The sequence below is a fragment of the Psammomys obesus genome, unplaced genomic scaffold (assembly GCF_907164565.1).
Source record: "Psammomys obesus unplaced genomic scaffold, mPsaObe1.curated_primary_1811, whole genome shotgun sequence".
In the NCBI taxonomy this organism is placed as follows: domain Eukaryota; kingdom Metazoa; phylum Chordata; class Mammalia; order Rodentia; family Muridae; genus Psammomys; species Psammomys obesus.
In genome coordinates, this window is record NW_026595981.1 from 24831443 (window position 1) to 24852210 (window position 20768).

General features: G+C 54.6%; 2 protein-coding genes and 1 long non-coding RNA gene across 10 annotated transcripts; 1 reads left to right on the plus strand and 2 right to left on the minus strand.

Moving 5' to 3' along the window:
* Positions 1–2429: 2429 nt before the first annotated feature.
* On the minus strand, positions 2430–5575 carry LOC129686190 (uncharacterized). Of its 2 annotated transcripts, none has more exons than XR_008721589.1 (3): positions 5424–5575; positions 4213–4346; positions 2430–2759 (listed from the first exon to the last, which is right to left on the minus strand). It is a non-coding gene; the product is annotated as an uncharacterized LOC129686190 (long non-coding RNA). The 2 variants fall into 2 exon arrangements; XR_008721590.1 differs by lacking the exon at positions 2430–2759 and adding an exon at positions 3274–3364.
* LOC129686189 (tubulin gamma-2 chain) lies at positions 5199–10340 on the plus strand. 4 transcript variants are annotated; one of them, XM_055619969.1, is made up of 11 exons: positions 5199–5322; positions 5583–5695; positions 5873–6040; positions 6335–6403; positions 6669–6748; positions 7628–7754; positions 8661–8747; positions 8854–9003; positions 9360–9512; positions 9592–9753; positions 9953–10340. In XM_055619969.1, exons 1-11 carry the CDS (start codon positions 5274–5276, stop codon positions 10148–10150), a joined length of 1356 nt encoding a protein of 451 aa, XP_055475944.1. In that variant the 5' UTR covers positions 5199–5273; the 3' UTR covers positions 10151–10340. The 4 variants fall into 4 exon arrangements, with proteins under 4 accessions (XP_055475944.1, XP_055475945.1, XP_055475946.1 ...); XM_055619970.1 differs by lacking the exon at positions 6669–6748 and having other exon boundaries at positions 7674–7754; XM_055619971.1 differs by lacking the exon at positions 5873–6040.
* A 587-nt stretch (positions 10341–10927) lies between these two features.
* On the minus strand, positions 10928–20124 carry Plekhh3 (pleckstrin homology, MyTH4 and FERM domain containing H3). 4 transcript variants are annotated; one of them, XM_055620414.1, is made up of 13 exons: positions 19330–20121; positions 17232–17287; positions 16794–16873; positions 16508–16699; positions 16275–16432; positions 16045–16165; positions 14946–15252; positions 14189–14396; positions 13905–14032; positions 13570–13702; positions 12718–13209; positions 12215–12406; positions 10928–11740 (listed from the first exon to the last, which is right to left on the minus strand). In XM_055620414.1, exons 1-13 carry the CDS (start codon positions 19489–19491, stop codon positions 11549–11551), a joined length of 2421 nt encoding a protein of 806 aa, XP_055476389.1. In that variant the 5' UTR covers positions 19492–20121; the 3' UTR covers positions 10928–11548. The 4 variants fall into 4 exon arrangements, 2 of the variants coding, with proteins under 2 accessions (XP_055476389.1, XP_055476388.1); XM_055620413.1 differs by having other exon boundaries at positions 13896–14032; XR_008721613.1 differs by having other exon boundaries at positions 11672–11740; positions 12743–13209; positions 19330–20124.
* Between the last annotated feature and the right edge of the window lie 644 nt (positions 20125–20768).

Consider the following 20768-nt stretch of genomic DNA (forward strand, 5'->3'; position numbering starts at 1 on the left):
GAGTTTAATTCCCAGCAACCACATGGTGGCTCATAACCATCTATAATGAGATCTGGTGCCTTCTTCTGGCCTGCAGGCCAGAGTGCTTATGAGTGAAGGATAAACTTGTTTTATTCATCCACTATAGAGAATGAAACAGGGCTGGAAATGCAGTTCAACGGCATAGAATTTACTAAGCATATGTGAGGCCCTGGATTCCACAACCAGCCTACCAAAAACAAACAGAGGCTTTAAAATGGTACAGTGGAGCAGCTGGACACAGTGGCCCACCCCTGTAATCCCAGCACTTGAGAAGACAGAGGCAGGCAGATCTCTGTGAGTCCGAGGCCAGCCTGGTCTACAAAATGAGGCCAGGACAGCCAGGGCTACACAGAGAAATCCTGCCTCAAAAACAAAAATAAAACCAAAAATTACACCATGGGCAAACATACTTGTCATGCAAGCCAGAAACATGGGTTTGATTCCTGGAACCTGCACAACAGGAGAATCAGCTCCTAAAAAGTGTACCCTGACTTCCACAGGTATGCCATGATTCATGCTTGCCTGCCTACCTATACAAACATGATATATACATACACATAATAATAATAAAATAAAAATAGTACGAGCTTGAGGGATGGCTCAGTGGTTGAGAGCACTGTTGCTCTTGCTGAGGACCAGAGTTCAATTCCCAGAACCCATATGGTGGCTTACAACCATTTGTAACTCCAGTTTTGGGGACTTGAAGTCCTCTTCTGATCTCTGTGTACACCACGCATGTACATAGCACACACACACACATATACATATATACATACATACATTTATTTATACATATATGTATATACACATATGTGTATATATATATATATATACATACATATACGCATATATACGTGTATGTGTGTTGGCAAAACACTCATACACATACATTTTAATTAAATAAACAGTTCGTGGTGGCCAGGGATGTGGCCGAGAGGGGGTCTGCTTGCTGAGCACCTGCAGGGCCTTGGGATCCATCCTCAGCAACCCCGTCCCCACAAAACAAATATTTAAAAATTGTTTAAATAAAAAAAAAATAGGTCTGGAGAGATGGCTCAGTGGTTAAGAGCACTGGCGGCTCTTCCAGAGGCCCCGGGTTTGAGTCCCAGCACCCACATGGCAGCTCACAACTGTTTGTAACTTCAGTTCCAAGGGAGATCCTCACATGGACATACATGCAGTCAAAAAACCAATACACATAAAATAAAATATTAAAAAAAATAGTATATATGCTATATATGTGTGTGTATGGGCATGAGAAAAAGAAAGAAAACTAAATTTTTTTAAAGAAAACATAAACATGGCTAAATCTCGACAAATCTAATGTAGGGAGAAAAGAAAACCAGCTTACTTTTCTCTGCTATTATACTCTGATGCCATTTATTATAAGATTTCAGGATGAAAATAACAAACCATGCTTGTATGCTGAAAATGTTCTGTAACATAAAATGAAAGAGAAGCTGGACACAGTGGTACACACCTTTAATCTCAGCATTTGGGAAGCAGAGGCAGGCCAATCTCTATGAATTCTAGGCCAAAGAGGGCTACATAATGAGACTCTCTTTCTCAAAAAAAAAAAAAAAAAAAAAAAAAAAAAAATTAAGAGCCAAGTGCCAAATATGGCACCACTGTAATCTTGGCACTCAGGAAGTGGAGGCAGTAAAATCAGGAGTTTGGGGCAGGAGAAACAGCTCAGCAGTTTAGAGCACTGTCTGTTCTTCTAGAGGACCCAAGCTCAATTCTCAGTGCCCCCATGGCAGCTCACAGCTGTCTGTTACTCCAGTTCCCAGGGATCACACATACAGACATACATGCAGGCAAAACATTAATGCACATAAAATAAACACTATTAGAAAATGAAGAGTTGGAGTCTAGCCTGAATTCTATCAGCTCCTGTCTCTATATAACAAAATAAGCAAGTATAACAGCAAAACTAATAATAACAATAATAAAAATAACAGAGAAAACACAGTGAGATGGCACTTTGTGACCACTAGGAAGCTTTTAGCAAAAGATATACAAAGTTACATGTGTTGGTATTGGAGTAAAATTGGAGCATTGTTTTGCTAGATGTGTGGAAAATATTATGATGGTTCCTCAAAAAAAAGTAAACATAAAATTACCCTCCAATCCAGTAATTCTCCTTCTGGATATATATATATATATATCTCAAAAGAAAGATAGAAAAAAAAAGAAGAAAGGAAGAATGGAAGGAAGGAAGAAAGTGAGGAAGGGAAAAGGGAAAGCCGGGACTCAAAGAACTAGCTAGCTCTACACCTATATTCAAAGAAGCATCATTCATAATAGCTGAAGAGTGAACTGGGCCAGGAGGCATGGGCCTCTAATCCTAGCTACTCAGGAAGCTGAGGTCAAAGAGTCACAAGTTCAAGGCTAGTTTATGAGCAGTTTATTGAGACCCCGTTTCAAAATAAAAAGTAAAAAGGAACTGAAGAAATACCCATGAGATTAAGCACACTTAGAGAAGGTTGGGGTTCACCAGCCCTACACACAAGTCAGAAATAAACATTTAAATTTTTATTTTATTTTTAAAGCTATATTTACTTTTCTTCTGAGCCTTGGTGTTTGGGCTTCAGGGTCTGTGCACCAGCAGGGACCGGAAGAGGGCATCAGGACCTCTGCGACTGGAGTTGTTAGTCATAGTGTTGTGAAACGCTTTCCTCCAAGATTAAAACGTTCTATTCCCCGAGACTGAGACATTCTTCAATGCTGGGAAGCTCCTGAAACAGGAAGGTTCAAGAAACTCAAAAGAAGGAAGTCCCTGAAGCTGACAAGAATCACTAGGCCCCTCCTTGCCAGAGTCCCTCTCAGATGAAGTGAAGCTGAGCTTGCAAACAAGGCTCAGGCCAGACCAGCTTCCTGGAAGAAGCAGAAACCAGTCAAGCTGCCTACAAGAGGTTTAGAGCAACTGAGTCACTTAGGAAAGGGCTGTTTCCACGCTGCAGTGGTCTCTGGTGACGCGCCGTGAGTCATTTCTGCTCCTGTGTGAGTGTGCTCCCACACCCGTGTTTCTGTGAGTGACCCCGGTAAAACTCGTTGGTTCACCAACTTAGAGCTTGGTTGTTATCTGTGCCTTGGCCTGTTGTGGGCTCGCTATCTGGGCTGAGCAGGGACCTGTGTGTTGTGTCTCCCCAGGAAAGTTCTGTTGCACAACACGCAGGTGCCGGGAGTAAAACCCGGTGCTCTTAACTGCTGAGCCAGCTCTGCAGGCCCAGCGTTTTTTGCTTGTTCGCTTGTTTCTTTGTTTTTAAGTAAAAAGAGAGCTGTGATTATAGCTTGAGGGAGGGTGCCAAACTCTTGTGAGAATAAAGTCCTAGGTTTGGTCCTAGAAACACAAGAGGAAGAGGGAGGAGGAGGCCATTAAGTGAAGAATGGATCAAAAACAGGTAATACACACACACACACACACATATAATATAGAATATTAGTTAATTTTAATCTAATGATTACTTGGGGTTTTTTGTTGTTGTTGTTTGTTTTTAGAGACAGTTTCTCTGTATATTCCTGGCTGTCCTGGAACTCTCTCTGTAGACCAGGCTGGCTTTGAGCTCATAAAGATCTACCTGCCTCTCTGCCTTCCAAGTGCTGGGATTAAAGGTGTGCGCCACCACCGCCTGGCTTTTATTTTATTTTATTTTATTATTATTTTTTTCAAGACAGGGTTTCGCTATGTAGACCTGCCTGTCCTGGAACTCGCTCTATAGACCAGGCTGGCCTCCAACTCAGAGTTCTGCCTGCCCCTGAGACTAAAGGCCTGTGCTACCCCGGCCAGGCTTATCCTTCAACCTTAAAAGACGAAGATGTCCTGACGTGGGCACAAACGGGAAGTGTCGTAAGAACATTCTGCTGCCTGAAAGAAATGGACAGAAATAAATGGAAAAAGTCCATTTGACTCTGCTTAGGTAAGCAGAGAAGTCAAATTGCTAAGAGAGAAAGGATGGTCATTGTCACGGGCTGGAGAGGGGAGGGAATAGACATGGTGTACAGAGCTTCAGTGTGGGGAGGTAGAAAAGATCCGGCTGCGGTGGCACAGGCCTGTAATGCACGTACTTGAGAAAGATCAGAAGGAGGATCAAGAGTTCAAGGTTCTTATGGGCTATGGAGTGAGGTGGAGGCCAGCCTGGGTCACGTGAGACCCTGTCATGAAAGGTATGTGCCACTACCTGGACTTACTTTCTAGTTACAATCATTCATTCATTCATTCGTTCATTCAGTGTTGGTTCCCAGGCTCCAGGAGCACACATATAGAGAGGTCAAAGGACTGTCCAGGAGCAGGTTCTTGTTTCTCTCCTTTCTCCGTGAGGATTCTGGAATCAAACACAGATGGTGTCAGACTTGGGAGCAAGGGCATTTACAAGAGCTGATATGGTAATTTATTTCATCAGACAGGGTCCCGCTATGTAGCCCCAGCTGCCCTGAAATTCACTGAGTAGACAGCCTGGCCTCCAACTCACAGAGACCCACCTGCCTCTGCCTCCCTAGTGCTGGGATTGAAGGTACAAGCCACCACACCTGGCCACAGATGGACATTTTTATATTCCTCATAGTGTAAGAACATGAAAACAGCCAAAAACCTTTATTCCCAGCACTCTGGAGGCAGAGGCAGGCGATCTCTGAGTTCGAGGCCAGCCTGGTCTACAGAGTGAGTTCCAGGACAGCCAAGGCTACACAGAGGGGGTAAAAATATGTGAAAGTAAAAGAGAAATTGAAGAAAAAAAAAAAAAAAGAAATTTGGCTCTGGCTGGGGATGTAGCTAGGTGGTTTAGCACTTGGCTAGCCTGCTCAGGGACTTGGGTTCGATTCCCCAACCCTTGACGAAAAAGTTGGCTTAGCTCTGGCTACTCAATCTAGCAGATCCCCCAGGTGCAGGAAGGTGACTTCGCGCATCCACCTGGCCGCTCCTCCCTCCCCTCCCCCACATCCAGGGGGCTCCTCGGCTCTCCAAGTGTCACCCCCGCGCACGCGCACACAGTGACAGGAGGCGCGGCCTTGCTCTGCGCCTGTGCTGAGTTCCAGCTGCGACTGCCACGGGAGAAAATGATGCCCAGGATGGGCTCTGCCGCCCGCCGCCTGCGGAGAGGCCCACACTGCACACGCGCAGACCCAGCGCCCGCGTCAAAACACCCGCAGGCAGCGCGTTCCCCATGTCCTGCGCGCCCGGCTCCCAGGCTTTCCTCTCAGCCTTGACTCCCGCCGAGCCGAGCCGGGGCCGGTGAACTCACATCTGACCGGCGATGCCCCGGGAGATCATCACCCTGCAGCTGGGCCAGTGCGGCAACCAGAGTGAGCAAGCGACCGCCGGGCCCCTCCGATCTCTGGTTCTATCCCTCCGTGCCTGGTACCCACCAATCCCTTTTGTCCTTCCCATGAACCACCTTTCTTACCCTATTGCGCATGATGATCCTGGCAAGAGCTGCCTCCTCAGCCCTGGTCTGTGACACCTTCCAGGCCCAGGCGTCACCTTCTTGAATGTAATAGCCTCTGAGTCTGGGCTCCGTGGCTTTAAGACTCGAGCAGACTTGGGCCTCCTCCCCTTCCCTCAGTTGGGTTCGAGTTCTGGAAACAGCTGTGTGCCGAGCATGGCATCAGCCCCGAGGGCATCGTGGAGGAGTTCGCCACCGAGGGCACTGACCGAAAGGACGTCTTTTTCTACCAGGTGCCCCCCAGTCACTTGACCAGGATCCTGGGAGCGACCTGGTGCTGGGGAACTCGTTGGGCAGATGGGAACAGAAGGGCTGGCTTAAGGAGGGAGGGCCTGCAGGAGCAGAGTTGGGAGGATTCAGGACTTGACCCTTCCTCGCTCACTGGGCCCATCCTGGCTTCCCTGGGACAGGCAGATGATGAGCATTACATCCCCCGGGCTGTGCTGCTGGACCTGGAGCCCCGGGTGATCCATTCCATCCTCAACTCCTCCTATGCCAAGCTCTACAACCCAGAGAACATCTACCTGTCTGAGCACGGAGGAGGGGCTGGCAACAACTGGGCCAGGGGATTCTCACAGGTGTCAGTCCCGGAGTCCCTTGGTAATCCTAGCCCGGGACAAGGCAAGGCTCCAGCAAATCTGGGAATTTGTCTAGACTAGACAACTAAGAGACAAAAGGACTTGCTGGGGAAAGGGATGCTAGGGAGGAGGTTATGCAAATTTTATGTAAATCATCCACAGAGGAGCACTCCTGGGTTGAGTAAGATTCTGATTGGTAAGTCCACTTCAGGATAGCAACAGAGAGAGGGGGTGGAGTTTTGGGTGCGGAGAGGTGAACCTTTGGCCTGACTTCCCCTTCCCACGTCTCTACAGGGCGAGAAAATTCATGAGGACATCTTTGACATCATAGACCGAGAAGCAGACGGAAGTGACAGTCTCGAGGTGACGTCGTTCCTCAGTAAAGCACGCTTTAGGGGGAAGATCAGGCATGATCTCAGCATGTGATGTGACGGAAACATTCAATTCGGCATCTACTTGGGGACATGGTCTAGCGGGCACTAAGGTGGTTAGAACACTGGGAAAATCAGGATCTCAGTCTGTCACCTTCTTAGGCAGGGTTACTCAGCTTTCCTTCCATCTCTGAGCCTTTCCAAACAGCCTCTTTCTGAGATTCCTGGACACTGCCTCTTTCTCTCTGCCCATTCAGGGATTTGTGCTGTGTCACTCCATTGCTGGGGGGACAGGTTCTGGCCTGGGCTCCTACCTCTTAGAGCGACTGAATGACAGGTAAGCCGGTGTTTCTGGAGAGGTCCTTAGCCCTGGTCCCCTGCTGTGCTGGCTACTATTGCAATGACACTCCTACTTTGGGGGAAGGTGTACCAGTCGCTGCAAACACGGGGGAGGTCAGAGGACAGCGTGTGGGAGTTGTTTCTCTCCGTTCACAATGTGGGTCCCAGGAATCGAACTCAGGTCCTTAAGAGTGGTGGCAGGCACCTTCCCTCTATCCTCTGAGTCACCTCACCAGCCAATAGGAAGAGAGTTTGGATGAGGAATTATCTAGATCCAGATGGCCTGTTGTTATGTCTGGAAGGAACCGTCTTGATTATTAATTGATATAGGAAGCCCCAGCCCTTTGTAGCACTGTTCCCCAGGCAGCGGTTCCTGAACAGCACTAAAGGGAGAGAATGCTGGCTGCCCCCCAGCAAGCAAGGATCCATGCATTTATTTCCTCTGCTCTTGACTATGGACATCCTGCCTTGACTTCCCTGAAATGATGGGTTATATAAGTCCTTTCCTTCTCAAGTTATTTTTTGCTAAGGTATTTGTCACAGTAACAGGAACTAGAGCAGAATTCCTAGATAATATCTTTCCATGTTGTTACTTTTCTCCCTTGAGCTGAAAAGTTTTTTTTTTTTTTTTTCTGCTCCCTTGAGTCACAGGGACAGACCCATCCAGGGAACACCTGGAAGCAACAACAGGGCAGGGAGACGGGAAGTCGCCTTGGGACCTACAGAATTATGGCTTATTTTTTGGGTACTGAAGACGGAGGTCTGCTCTTGCTCCTTTTGTACTAGAGCTCTGTGGTGCGTGGAGAGGAGATCGGTAGTCAGGGAGATCCACCCCTTCAGGGTGCCATCTTCCCCTTTCCCTCTTCTTTGCCCTTAGGTACCCCAAGAAACTGGTGCAGACATACTCTGTGTTTCCCAACCAGGATGAGATGAGCGACGTGGTGGTCCAGCCCTACAACTCCCTCCTCACGCTTAAGAGGCTGACCCAGAATGCGGACTGTGTGGTGAGCCAAGGGAAGACCGGGCCAGGATTTAGCTCCCCTTTGAAGGACCGCCCTTGCCCTTTTCTAGGCCTGGCTCACACAAAACACCTAACAAAGACATGACACGTGGGCCAGATTACAAAGATCCCAACTTCCAAGTTGCTTCCGGGACTTTGGGACAGTAAGAGTCAACAAAGAGAGTATTCCCCAGCCCAACGTAAGCCCCGCTTTGCCTAATCAGTGTCTCCTTAGGCTTGAAGCCCAGGGTCACTTTAGTAGCAAAACCTCTCCCACACCCCCCACTATTCAGGCAAGGTGAGATTCCTTTGTGTCTGTTGTTAACTAAACTTGTCTTTGATTATTTAGAAACAGGGTCTCAGATGGATGTGGTGGCGTATAATTCTATTTCTCAGAAGGCTGAAGCGGGAGAATAGCTTGTTAGTTCAAGAATTGCCTGGGCTACATAGTTATATGTTCCAAGCCAGTCTGAGCTACAGAGTGAGACCTAGCCTCAAGACTAAAAAAAAAAAAAACGAAATGAAGCAAGGTCATTGCCCTAGCTGGCCTCAAGCTAGTGATCCTCAGCTTCCTGGAATTATACGTGTGCTGCCCTGTCTGCTGCACTGATTGGTAAATTCTAAGTCCAAGCTATACCTCCAGCCTTGTTCTAGCATTTGCTTGTTCGCTAGACTGTAGGTCCAAAATGGCAAAGCCCATGCTCCTTGTTGTCTCTCCAGAGCCAAAGCATGTGAAGGACCTTTATGTATTTGTCTATTGCTCTGCATCATGATGCACCAGAGACAGTGTATTTCTTTGGAGGTAGCAAACCCACTTCCTGGTTTTAGAGTTTGTAGAAACCCAGCTGTATCTTATTTCAGGGTCCCCTTTTGCCTGAAAAGTTGCTTCAGACCCCTTCCATGCTTCCAGGTGGTGCTGGACAACACGGCCCTGAACCGGATCGCCACAGACCGCCTGCACATCCAGAACCCATCCTTCTCCCAGATCAACCAGCTGGTGAGCCCAGCCCCTGCAGTGGAGGCCCTCTGTCTGCTGGAGGGTGATCTGAGGAGGGAGGCCCCACCCCCTTCAAGCCCCATAATAAAGGCCGTCCTGTTCCCAGGTGTCCACCATCATGTCAGCCAGCACCACCACCCTGCGCTACCCCGGCTACATGAACAATGACCTCATCGGCCTCATCGCCTCGCTCATCCCCACCCCTCGGCTCCACTTCCTTATGACGGGCTATACCCCCCTCACCACGGACCAGTCAGTAAGAACTCCCGCAGTGTCCCAGGACTGTGACCCTCTCTCTCCCTGCTGTGCCAGGAGCTGCCCTTTGCAGCCCTTCTCCACCTCCCACTCCCGGACTCTATACTCAGGGGCTGCCCTGTCTCCTATGGCTCCTTCCAGAATGGTGCCGGTTGCAATCTCCTGCTCATGTACAAGAGAGCCATCAGCCTAATCCCGTGGCAGAGGCTCAGCACAGACCTGATCTAAAGACATTTCCCAGAGACCCTGCCCCCTCCAAGCTGATGGGACACGGCTGATTCTTCTCCTCTCCCCATGCATCTTTCTGGGTGGTTCCCTGAGTGCTGACTGTGCCCTGTGAACCCCCCCTTCCCTCAGGTGGCCAGTGTGAGGAAGACAACAGTCCTAGATGTGATGAGGCGACTGCTGCAGCCCAAGAACGTGATGGTGTCCACAGGCCGGGACCGCCAGACCAACCACTGCTACATTGCCATCCTCAACATCATCCAGGGAGAGGTGGACCCCACCCAGGTAAAGGGGGTCCCGGTCACCCCACCCCCAGGCCCACAGGGTGGAGGAGAAGCAGTCACCACCCCTCTGCCCATCCCAGGTCCACAAGAGCCTGCAGAGGATCCGGGAAAGGAAGTTGGCCAACTTCATCCCCTGGGGCCCAGCCAGCATCCAGGTGGCCCTGTCCAGGAAGTCTCCCTACCTGCCCTCAGCCCACCGGGTGAGCGGGCTCATGATGGCCAACCACACCAGTATCTCCTCGGTGAGCAGTCTCCTGTTGTCTTTGTGTTACCAGGAATGAACCCCAGGGCCTCGGGAATGGTAGGCGGGAATGAATGGTAGGCAGTGCTCCCACCTGTGAGACACACCCCTAGCTCCAGGCCACTCTGTCCCACTGCCTACCATCATCAGCCTCCCCAATCCATCCCTGGACGCCATTCTGAAGCTCCCCTCCTCTCCAGCTTTTTGAAAGTTCCTGCCAGCAGTATGACAAGCTGTGGAAGCGGGGGGCCTTCCTTGAGCAGTTCCGAAAGGAGGACATCTTCAAGGACAACTTTGAGGAGATGGACAGGTCCAGGGAGGTGGTGCAGGAGCTGATTGATGAGTACCATGCGGCCACGCGGCCAGACTACATCTCCTGGGGCACTCAGGAGCAGTGATTACATCCTCTGCTGCACTCTGGACAAGAAGCACAACCCTCGCCACGCCTGGATCCTCTGACACAACTTCATCTCACCTCTCTAGGTTCCTGTCCAGTGTAGGACCTGCTTCTGTCAATTCCTTTTCATTCCTGGCTCTTTATATGCTTGCTTAGTTCTAGTGAGATAATAAAACTTGATGACAAATATAGTGGAGCATGATCTGTGACTGTGGGAGGCTGGATGAACACACCTTTTTTTGTTTTGTTTTGGGACAGAACTTCCCTGTGTGTAGCCTTGGCTGTCCTGGAACTCACTCTGTAGACCAGGCTGGTCTCGAACTCAGAGATGTGCCTGCCTCTGTCACCCGAGTGCTGGGATTAAATGCGTCCACCATCAGTGCCTAGCTGAGCACACCTTCTATGTCCAGGGGCGTGACAGTAGCCTGGCCCTCACCTGCTTCAACTTCCCATTCCACCGAGCCCCCTTGATTCGAACTAGCCTGGTTTATTAGTCAGTCCCTCTCTCAGGCTTACTGAAAGTTCCTGGTCAGTTGTATTCTTGGTGCCTAAGGGGCTGTTCCCAGTTGCAAAATGTTGCCTTAACCTCTTACACTCAAGGAAAAGATACAGCGCCTGGTGGCAAAGGGGAACACTGTGTTCTGAGCAAGTCAGAAGACCGAGGATCACCAGTGTCTCCAGGAACCTAACACCACTTAACCCAACCTGTTAGGAGAAGAATTCAAGAGTAGGCCTGAGGCCCGTCGTGCCAGAGATGTTTTGACGTCAGCACGCTGCCCCGGGTATCTCTTCATTTCATTCTGACAGCATGGGGCAACCAAACATGGACCCAAATAGGGCCCAGGAGCTGAACACCAAGGTAGGGCCTGGGTAGCGCTGGTCTTGATGACTCACTGCCCTTCCAGCCAACAGATGACAGGAGGCCACCCATACACCAGTCAATGGGGAGCAGAGGGTGAGTAATCACAGGCTTCCAGTACCGCCTCCTCGCCTGCCCCACCCGCCATTCTATGATGGCAGCCTACTGGCCAGTAGGAGGTTAAATCCAGAAGGTCAAGGAGGGTGGAGCTCCATGGTATCCAGATTCCCCTCAGTGCATGGTAAAAGCCCAGTGTGTGGGCGTCCTGGAAGGGGGGTGCTGTTCCGAGCCACGGAGCTCCAATCCGTCCCACCGAGACAACACTCCCACAGGAAGGCTTTGTGTAAATAAGGGGTTTTTTTTCTTCTACAAATAAATTAAGAAACAAACTAGAAAACTGTCCACACCCATCGCAGCCCTCGGGGTGTGGGTGGACCCTGTCCCTGCAGGGCCAAAAAGGGTCCATGGTTTCCTCAAATCTCAGAGCACTCCCGGGCTCAGGCTAGAGGCAAAACAAAAGTCACGACCTCTTGGCAGGCTTCAGTCCTGCTGCTGCCCCAAGCAGCCAGACTGTCCCTGGGGTTCTTCCAGAACTTGGTCCTGGCTGGGAGGGGAGGTATCTGGTAGGCCTTGGCTTGGAGGACCAGAGCTGCCGCAGGGCAGCTCCGGGGAGCTCCTCTCCGGGGAGGGGTTGGCCAAGTAGGCATTCACCAGCTCCATGATCTCTTCCACCTAAGAGAGGGCAGAGGACAGTGTGTAACAGGGGCCACTGGGCTCACTCTCTCTTTTCTTCCTCTTCATAAGCCCTAGGGCTTAAGGTTGCCCCTAGGTAGGTTCTGGCATGCTCCGGTCTGCAAAACCTTCTCTTCCCTTTCCCCTTCCTAATCCTCCCCCGGCACCCTAAGTGCTTCAGTCTCTGCCCTGCTCTTGGGGGTCCTCCTTCCCTTCACCTCTTCCCCCACATCTTCCTAAGGCTAATTTTGTGAGCATTCCCTCCTCTACTTAGCAGGAGCTTCAGGATTCTCAGTCCAATCCTGCCCGCCCCTTCTCGGTAGTATTTCTCTCTTGGGTTTTCGACGACTCGTCTATCATTCGCCTCACCCAAATCAAATGTAAGCTCCTTAGGCGTGCTGTTGACCGCAGCTGGAGCCCTAGGATCTACAGCTGTCTCTATTTTCCCTCTTCCACAACCCCCATCGTCCTCACCTGGGGACTCTGCAGGAGGAGCTGGCTGTCACCCACCCTCAGCGCTAAAGTGTGGGGGCCTATCAGCTGGCAGGCGGCCACGTGACCGTAGCTGACACTGTGGATGGGTTCCGTCTCACCAGGCCTGGAGAGCGACATGGCCTTTGCTCCCAGACCCAGGCACAGCTTCTGTGGAGCGCCTCCACCAGGCTCCTGCAGGGAGATGGGCGGGGTCAGGGTCGGAGGCGGGGCTGCCGCATCTTTATTTCTAGGAGAGGGAGATGGCTGCGGTCCGGAAGCCTCCTCGCCCCTTGACTCACAGCGCAGGTGCAGAGCGGCCGTGTGCACCCGGAGGTGCAAGCCCAAAGGCCGGAGGATCCGGGGCTTTGAGGTGGGCAGCTAGCTGTTCTAGATGTTGGGACTGAAATGACCCTCAGTGGGTGTACAGGGGCTGGCCTGCAGCTCTGGGATAAAGGCGTTGGGGCTTGGACCACCAGAGTCCCCTTCTCCCTTCTCCCCCTCACCGTGCTCAGCTCCAGAACGTCATACCGAGCAGCGCCGAACCCCGGACACTGCGCCGCCAGAGCCAGGTAGGCGGCCATGGCCTCGGCCTGGCCCATGCCCCGCAGCCTCTTCCAGCCGCGCAGCACCGCGGCCGTCGTGCCGGTGCCGCCTCCTCCTCCTCCCACCTGGGCTGGGCTTCCCGCCGCCGTCGTCGTCGAGCGGCCGGTCCCGCCGCCGCCGCCGCCGCGCCGGGCCCGGTCCGCCCGCCTCTTGGCCAGGCTCGAGCTCCAGAGCGCCCCGGCCAGCAGGGCGGCGGAGGGCTGTGGCCTAGGGATGGGGCGAGGCGGCGGTTGTTCGCGAGGCGGGGCGGGGGGCGGCAGCAGGCGATCCAGACGCGGCAGGGCCCCCCGCGGGGAGAAGTCCCGGTGCAAACTCTGCAGGCGCAGCGCCGCCAGGGCGCGCAACGTGTCGTCGGGTGGGGGCGGCCGGCCGCGCAGCAGCAGCGCGTGAGCCTGCGAGGGAGGGGCGCGATGTCAGTGGAGGAGACTCCTCCAGGGGTGGGGGGACCGGAGGTCTGGGTTCGGGGGGAAAGCCTCCCGCGGAGTTGCCACTATTATGAAGATGGTCCGGGTTAAGAGCCATTTAGGCCAGCCGGGTGAGGTGGCGCGTGCCTGTGATCCCAGCACTCTGGGAGGCAGAGGTCGGTGAGTTCAAGGCCAGCCTGGTCGACAAAGCGAGTCCAGGACAGCCAAGACTACACAGAGAAGCCATGTCTCGAAAACCGTCCCCCCCCCCCAAAAAAAAAAAAAGTTTAAAAAAAGAGTTGTTGAGGCTTTGGTTAAGTTCGGAGGCGTGAAAACCAGAGATTCCACCTGCTCGAAGAGGAAAGGCAGCTCATGTCCATCGGGGGATAGGCCTTCTGGGTGCAGAGGTCCGTGAAGACGAAGACACAGTCTCCACCCGGAGTCCGGAGAGTCCTCCAGTCCAGCTTCCTCTGAACTCAGACTGCAGAAAGGAAAAAGAGGCCTTGAGGCCGGGAAGCAGGGCCCCCTCCTGCACGCAGGCGGGGCCCTGGTGAGCACCCCACTGCTGGGACCTGTCTGCAGACCAGCTAGCTGCTGGCACGCCTAGATGAGCGTGTGGTGAGAGACAGGAGCTGAGTGGCTGTTACGGCGTAGGGCTGGGGCTGGACATTTACTTCTCAAACCTGGTGAGCACGTCGGCCACGAGGGTTCCCCCGGCCAGGGCACGCTCCTGGGCCCCTCGCTGCTCATACAAGGCGAAGGAGTTCCGGCTGCCGGCCAAACCCAGCCTCCCCACTAATTCTCGAGCCACCTGGAAAGAAGGGGAGGATAGGGAAAGTCAGATCACTTGGGAGTTGCCAAAGCCAGACACGAGAAGCCAGCGCTGGAGACCCTGGCCTCAGCCACCAGTACAGCAGATAAGCAGATAAATACCATTTAGCTGGAAGGTGGGTTTCTCTGGCCTCACCTCTCCCGCTGTGGTGTGGGAGTCGATGGCCACGGGACAGGCCCCAGCGCCGGGACAGTGCACAGTGCACGATAGCTCCTGCCGTTTGCTCAGCGCTGAGATCTCCGCGAGCGAAGGCACCAGCTCTCGGCCCCGAGTCTGGCCCAGAGCCTTCCGGATGAAGCGTGCGTATTCTGCCAGTTCTGAGTCCGGGAGGGCCTGCTCTGTCCTGAAAGAAATCCAAGGAGCAGCGTTCCAAGGACGGCTTCTTTTCCTTTCCTTTACTGTAATTTATTTCACACGGGCAAGGATGCAAATAGCTCAGCGGGTACGATTCCCCAACATGAAAAAAAAAATTTTTTTTCATTATAGCTGGTCAGTTTCCTCCCTTATAACTCACATACAACCTAAATGTGTCCTGGGTGTTTTACATGTAACCGAATTATTTTCGAAGTCTTCAGCCTGTTCTCCTACTATCGCCCCGCCCACTTCCTCCAGCTCCCGTCATCTTCCAGTGACCAAAACCTGAAATCCAACTGCGTTACTATGCTTTCTTAAATCCCACTTTTTAAAATATTCTTTCTGTTCAAAGCGAGGGCTAGTTTTGATTCACCTGGTCACAAGTGGGTCGTGAGCTCATAATTCCCGCCAAGGTACCAAGTATTTCATTAGCACCAGGCCAGCTCTTGGATCTAGGCTCTCCGTTTCTCTAACTGCTGCACCAGTCTGCCCCTCTCTCCCAGCCCTGTAGCCCTCTGGCTGGGGCGTGCCCTCTTACCTCTCCAAATGCCCCAGGAGATGCCCTCGGACGGCTCCCCCAGGCCGGAAGGTGCAGCTCATGCAAGTGAGGAGCTGCCAGTACCGCAGGGTTGCAGGATCCTGAGTATCAGGGAGCCCAGGGGGACCAGCAGGACCTGAGGTCTGCTTAGCCAGCTGCAGGAAAAGCTCGTCCTGGAGTGCGGGCAGGTCCCGGCAGGTCTGGAGCACGCCCTGCATCAGGGGCCCGGGGCGCCGCGCCCCCTCCAGCGCCTGCAGTGCCAAGAACAGCCGCACCGCCTCCTCTCGCAAGGGTGCATAGCCTGGACCTGCGGGAGGGTGGGGGCGGAGGGATGGTTTGGAGAGGGGACACAAAGGCGCGCCCTGGGAGAAAGGCACAGAACCAGAGGAAGGTCAGAGGGAGGAGTATAGGGGCACAGGGATGGCATGGAGAGGAGGGCACGAGTGACAAGAAGAGTGAAGGCAAAGCAATAGTCCACAGAGCCAAACTCTCAACCTCTGCCTCCCATGAATCCCTCTCTCTAGCCTGACTCGCCTTTCCTAGTAAGGAAGAGAGGAAGACTAAGGGTCACAGATTCAACCCCTCTCCACATTCTTTAACTGGGCACCCAGAGCCACCCCTGTGTGTGGGGGGAAGCTGCTCTGGGTACAAACTCAGGGATCATCTACTGGCATCCCATAAGCCTCTAGCGTCGGGACCTGAGCCAGTCAGTACTCCCTTTGTGGGGAGAGGTATTTCCGGATGAAGCCAGCACAGTTTTCCCCAAGTGATGGTTCTCCCACTACCCGTAAAGGCTCTATGTCCTAGTGTCAAAGATTGTAACGAGAAGAGAGGAAAGCGCAAGTGCTCCCGAAGGAAGCAGACAAGAATGAGACCTTTAGGGGTGGGTACCGGGGGCAGAGAGTTTTCAATCCTGTTCTCGTTTTTGCTGTCCTCCTACCCGGATTCCTTCCACGTTCCCCCATATACACCTTGAGAAGTCAGGAGACAGCTAGAAGCCTGAAGACCCTTAAGCTCCTGCCAGCTATCGCACTGAGGTTCTTAGCACAAGTTACCCTATCCCATCAAGGGGACCTGACCTAGGGTCCAATTCACTCACCTGGAGCGCTGACGTCATAGGGCAGGGGCAGGAGTGGGGCATACAGGGCACTGCTGGTGTGCCTCAGAATAGGGTTCCTCCGGTAGATGAGGGCCACGGCCTCTGGGTCCCCACAACTCTCCTAGGTAGATCAGGAAGAGGGTCACTTGCCGGGGAAGGGTGCTCTTTAGGAGCCCGGAAAGCTTTTAGGCCCCACCACCCTCCCGGTTCTTGCTGGAGAACTCTCTCACCTGTATGTCCCTGAGCAGCAGTTGGGTAGGGGTCTCCAGCGGGGCCTTGGAGGCAATCACTTCACGCAAGGCTACCCCCCAGCGCTCTGCCTCTGCCTGGCGCGGGGAGCAGAGGCGGATGCTGTGCTTCCGCCCAGACACAGTGACTGACCACAGACCTGGTGGGAACGAGGGCGATCAGGAATGGTTGGGGCCCCTGCCGGGAAGGTAGGGAGAGTCTCAAGATGTCTCACCGGTCTCTTTGGGCCTACGCTCTGGCCCAGTCACTGAGCATAGGCTGGTGAGGACCAGGCTTCCAAGGCGTCTTGCCCCCTTCCCGCTGCTGCTGAACTGGTCCAGGGAATCTCTGGTGAGGACAAACCAGGCTCGGCGGGGGAGCAGCCATGGCCGCGCCCCTCCTCCACGGGGCTCCCGGTACAGCCAACCTGGGAGGAGACCAGGAAGAAGGGATTAACATTATTCCTAGGAGGGCTGTGTTGGGGGGGGGGGAGGCTTCAGATTGAGCCAAGGGCTTCCCACCTTTCACAATTACATCTGGGTCTTCCTCTGGAAGTCCCTTGTCTGGGATGAGGCTCCGCGTCTCTTCCCAGCTCTGCAGCCTGGTCCAGAGACAAAAAGTTGGGTGAGGCTGAGGGGCCTCCACTTCACCTCCAGGGGGTGCTCCTTATTAGGGGTTCCCCAGACTGCGAGGGGTACACGCTGCCAAGCTAGGCACCCATCCTCCAGGCTGTGGGAACCGCGGGGCCGTTCTGACCTTGTACCAGAAATAACCAGGACCCCCCCCTTCCTCCGCGCGCCCCTGGCTGGACCGCCCCCCGGGACCCCAGCCAAACCACAGCGTCCGGCGGCCCAAGGCCTCTCCCTTATTGCACAACCCAGGAAGGGAAGATGGCGAGGAAGGGGGTCCTTAAAACTAGCTGCGGTCTCCGAACCAAGGGACTCAGGGTAGAAGCTCACCTGTCTGAGACCGGCCCACTCCTTGTTGGCTGAGTCAGCGTAACGTCCAGGGAACCCTAAGGAGAGAGGCAGGTAGACACTCAGAGGCCTTTCCCCCCAATACCGGTGGTTTCTCGTGAGCCCAGGACGGCTCTCATTAAGGGATTGAGGAAGGAGTGCCTGAGGTCCCACATCGTGACTGGGTGGGAAGAGCCAGAGCCACTCTGGGATGGTCCCTTCTACATACAGGTCTCCGTGGACCACTAGAGAATGCCCGAGAAAAAAAGAGGTCTAGACTTCTCTCCATAGCCCTTTGACAATGCAATCATGAGAGCTGGGAGTTGGGGCCACAGGGCTGGGGGTCAGGAGGACCAGGTTCTATTACCAACTGAGCCACTAGGCAACTGCTATACCTTGCCTGAGTCCCCTCCCACTTCTGGGGCTTATTTTCTCCCTCTTAGGAACTGGTGATGTGCTTGACGAGGTCTCTTCTACCCATGGAAGCCTCTTCACCTGTTTCCTTCACCCTTCTTGTTTTGCTCAGGACTTCCAGGGGAGAAAATGGGGCTCCCAGGGAAAGTGCAGGACCCAAGACTGGGCTAGGGGTGGGCACAGAGTTGAAAGAGGGATCCTTTTATATAATAAGACTTTTTCCAAGAGCCTTGTAGGCTATTTTGCAGACATCCCTGAGGAAGATGACACCACGCTACCCTTTTTCTGGGGCTTAGACTTAGAAGGGAAGGAGGCTGCTAAGCAACATACTCCTCAGGTCAGGGGTAGTTTGGAATTTTGCCCTTCTCACACACAATCCATTTCCAACCCCTGCCCAAGAACTTCAGTTTTTGTGACTTTGGGGTTTGAGGGAGGCCTCAAAACCAACCCAGAGCCAAGTTAGCTAGACAGGAACTATGCCATGGTCCCATTGCGCCCAGACGGCTAAAGCCAGGGCGAATGGAGGGGGAGGGCCAGGGACACCTGTCCCCAAGCTCCAAGGAGGGGGTGGAGGTGGGGCATGAGGGAGGCCATGGCCTATTTGACAGAGAGCCTCCCATGCTGGAAGTTCGGGTACTCCTAGGTCTCCCTCCCTCCCTGGGGACTCACTCACTTCTTCTCTGGAGGTCCTGAGCAGGACAATCCACACACCCTCAGAGGGCAGGTACTGATCTCACCCCCCCCCAGACCAAACTCCCCTAATCGCAGTCCCCTGCTTCCCTGCTCCTCCCCTCTATATTTAACTGCCCTCTGCCTCGCCAGGTGCTGGCGCCGGAGCTGGCTGCGGTGCAGCCTGCCCCACCCAGGAATGGAGCCACCGGGCTTGCTGGGGGACCCCTGAGCGGGGGTGGGGGGTGAGGGGGATGGGAGCCTGACCCAGGCCACAGCACACAGAAGCCTGGTTGCTTCAGGTGGGTAAGGGCGTGAGGGAGGGCTTCTGGAAGGATGGACGTCTCACAGGCCAATTGTGTTTCAGTGTCTCCCCGGGGGAGATCTGATTTAAAAAACAAAACAAAACAAAAACCCAGCAGTCAAGTGACCCTCGCCATTCCCTCAGGGTTCCCCGGAAGCCTCACCAGAGAAGGCAGAGAGTTCTGTCTTAAATGGCAGGATAATGAGAAGTCCTCAAAGGGCCACCGTCCCCAGCTTTTCCTTGGCGGGATCCCCGGTGCAGACCCCAATTCTAGGATGTCTTTTCCCCCTCGCCCGCGTTCCTGCGGTGAGGGCTCCCGCATCTGGCCCCAGCGCTCATCAACTGTGAGCAGAGCGAACCCAGGCGTTCGAGCCGCCCAGCCGGCCTCTCCACATTCCTTGGCTCTGGCGGAGGCGGAAGGAGACGCGATGGGACGCGGGCCCGGCAGGGAAGGGAGAGGCAGGGCCAGGTCGGGCCACGCGTGACGCCTCCTCTGCCTCAGGGCCCCCAGCAGGTGGACAGCGCCCTGTGCGCGGTGCGAGGCCCACAGGCACATCCCAAGTAGGGCCGCTTGCCCCTGGAACTCCGGGGCTCTTGGCCTCCAGACAAGAATCTCCCCTCCATTTCCAGTTGGGCCCAAGTATGGAACAGGATCAGGCGTGGCGACCGGCTGTGGTAAGGACTGAACACCGTTCTCAATCCCTCCAGACTTACCCTCCCGCCGCCCGCTGGGCTCGGGGTCCGCAGCTCAAAGGTCTCGTCGTCCTCGTCTTCGTCCCCGTCCCCGCTAAGCTCGCCGTCGCCGTAGTCCCGGTGCAGGAGAGTGAAGCCTCGACGGCAGCAGAGGAGCCACCACAATCCCCCGGGGAGAGGCATCCGGGCGAGCAGCCGGGGAATGGGGGGCGCGGGCAGCGTTGCCCGAGCAGCAGGGGATCGGTGAGACTGGAGGGTGCTCGGACCAAACGCGCCAGGGACGAGGTGCGAGGAGGGCAGAGAAGGGGGCCGCGAGACGGCAGTGTCCAGCGCCGAGGTGCAAGAGGACGATCGCCAGAGCCTGCTGGGGGGCCCCCCGATGTCTGGGCCCGGGCAGGGGGAGGGGGGGAGTCCAGGGCCGGGGGAAGGGAGCCAGGGAGCAATGTCCGGAGCTGGGAAGCAGTGTCCGCTGCAGTGTCCAGCCCTGTGAGGAGCAGTGTCCGGTGCAGTGTCCGTGGCGGGCTCTTGTCCAAGCTCCAGCGAGGGTGGTGTCCGGTAGGGCGTCCGGTGGCCCGGGCCCGGGCGGCGCGCGCTGCGCTCCCTGCAGCCCCGGGACTGGCGCGCTCGGGGCACGAGCAGAGCTCCGGACCCCGCCTCCCTCTCTCCCCCCTCCTTCCCTCCGCCTTCCCTGTTTCTCTCCTCCCTTCTTTTTACGGGGTAGGGCCTACGGGTCCGTCACTGCAGCCTCTGCCCAATCCGTGTGTCTGGCGCCGGCCGGGGCCACCAATCCCGCGCTTGAAACCGAGGCGGGTTGCATCATGTGCCTCTGGCTGAGTGACAGTGGGGAGGGGCGGGGGAGGGGAGGCCGGGGAGGGGGTGGGCGGTGCGACGCTAGCCACGCCCCAAGCTTCTGAGGTCGGACGAGGGGTGCCTGTGGCGTCATGTAGGCCCGCCTCCGTGCTCTTGTTTTAACTCTTGGCTCACCGAGCAGCCAATTAAAAAAAAAAAAAACACCTCTTGGAAGGTCTGGGGAAGGGAGGGCGCAAGGTTAGAGAGGAGCCAGGCTGTTGCCCCGTGATGACCCGTCACGCCTCGGACTCCCTGCAGAAGCAGAGAGCCTCAGGGCCCGCGAGGCACCTCCCACCTGCGCGTGAGGGTAAACTGCAGGGGCAGCTCCCCATCCTCGGCGCTAAAAGGGTCCAGCTTTAGATCTTAGTCACCCCACTGTTCAGGTGAAAAAGCTAAGACAGGAACTCCGGGGCGGGGGGGGGGGGGGGGGAAGCCTCAGCTACAAACCTGGAATAAAAGGGAATTTACGACGCACCGAATGGGAGAGTGTCTTGGCATGCAAGGAAAATCTGCGGTCTCTGAGAAGAGATGAATCGGAGGCCTCTCGGGGCAGATAGGCTGCCTTTCTGAGCAAGAAGGGGTTAACGAGGGCGCCAGGAGTCCAGGGCGGG

Coding starts and splice junctions, on each gene's coding strand:
- LOC129686189 (XM_055619969.1), top strand. CDS start 5,274: ATGCCCCGGGAGATCATCACCCTGCAGCTGGGCCAGTGCGGCAACCAG. Junction 5,696..5,872: donor AGGACGTCTTTTTCTACCAG/GTGCCCCCCAGT, acceptor TCCCTGGGACAG/GCAGATGATGAGCATTACAT. Junction 9,513..9,591: donor GAGAGGTGGACCCCACCCAG/GTAAAGGGGGTC, acceptor TGCCCATCCCAG/GTCCACAAGAGCCTGCAGAG.
- Plekhh3 (XM_055620413.1), bottom strand. CDS start 19,491: ATGCCTCTCCCCGGGGGATTGTGGTGGCTCCTCTGCTGCCGTCGAGGC. Junction 16,874..17,231: donor AGTGGGCCGGTCTCAGACAG/GTGAGCTTCTAC, acceptor TCTCTGGACCAG/GCTGCAGAGCTGGGAAGAGA. Junction 13,703..13,895: donor GTGCTCACCAGGTTTGAGAA/GTAAATGTCCAG, acceptor TCCTTTCTGCAG/TCTGAGTTCAGAGGAAGCTG.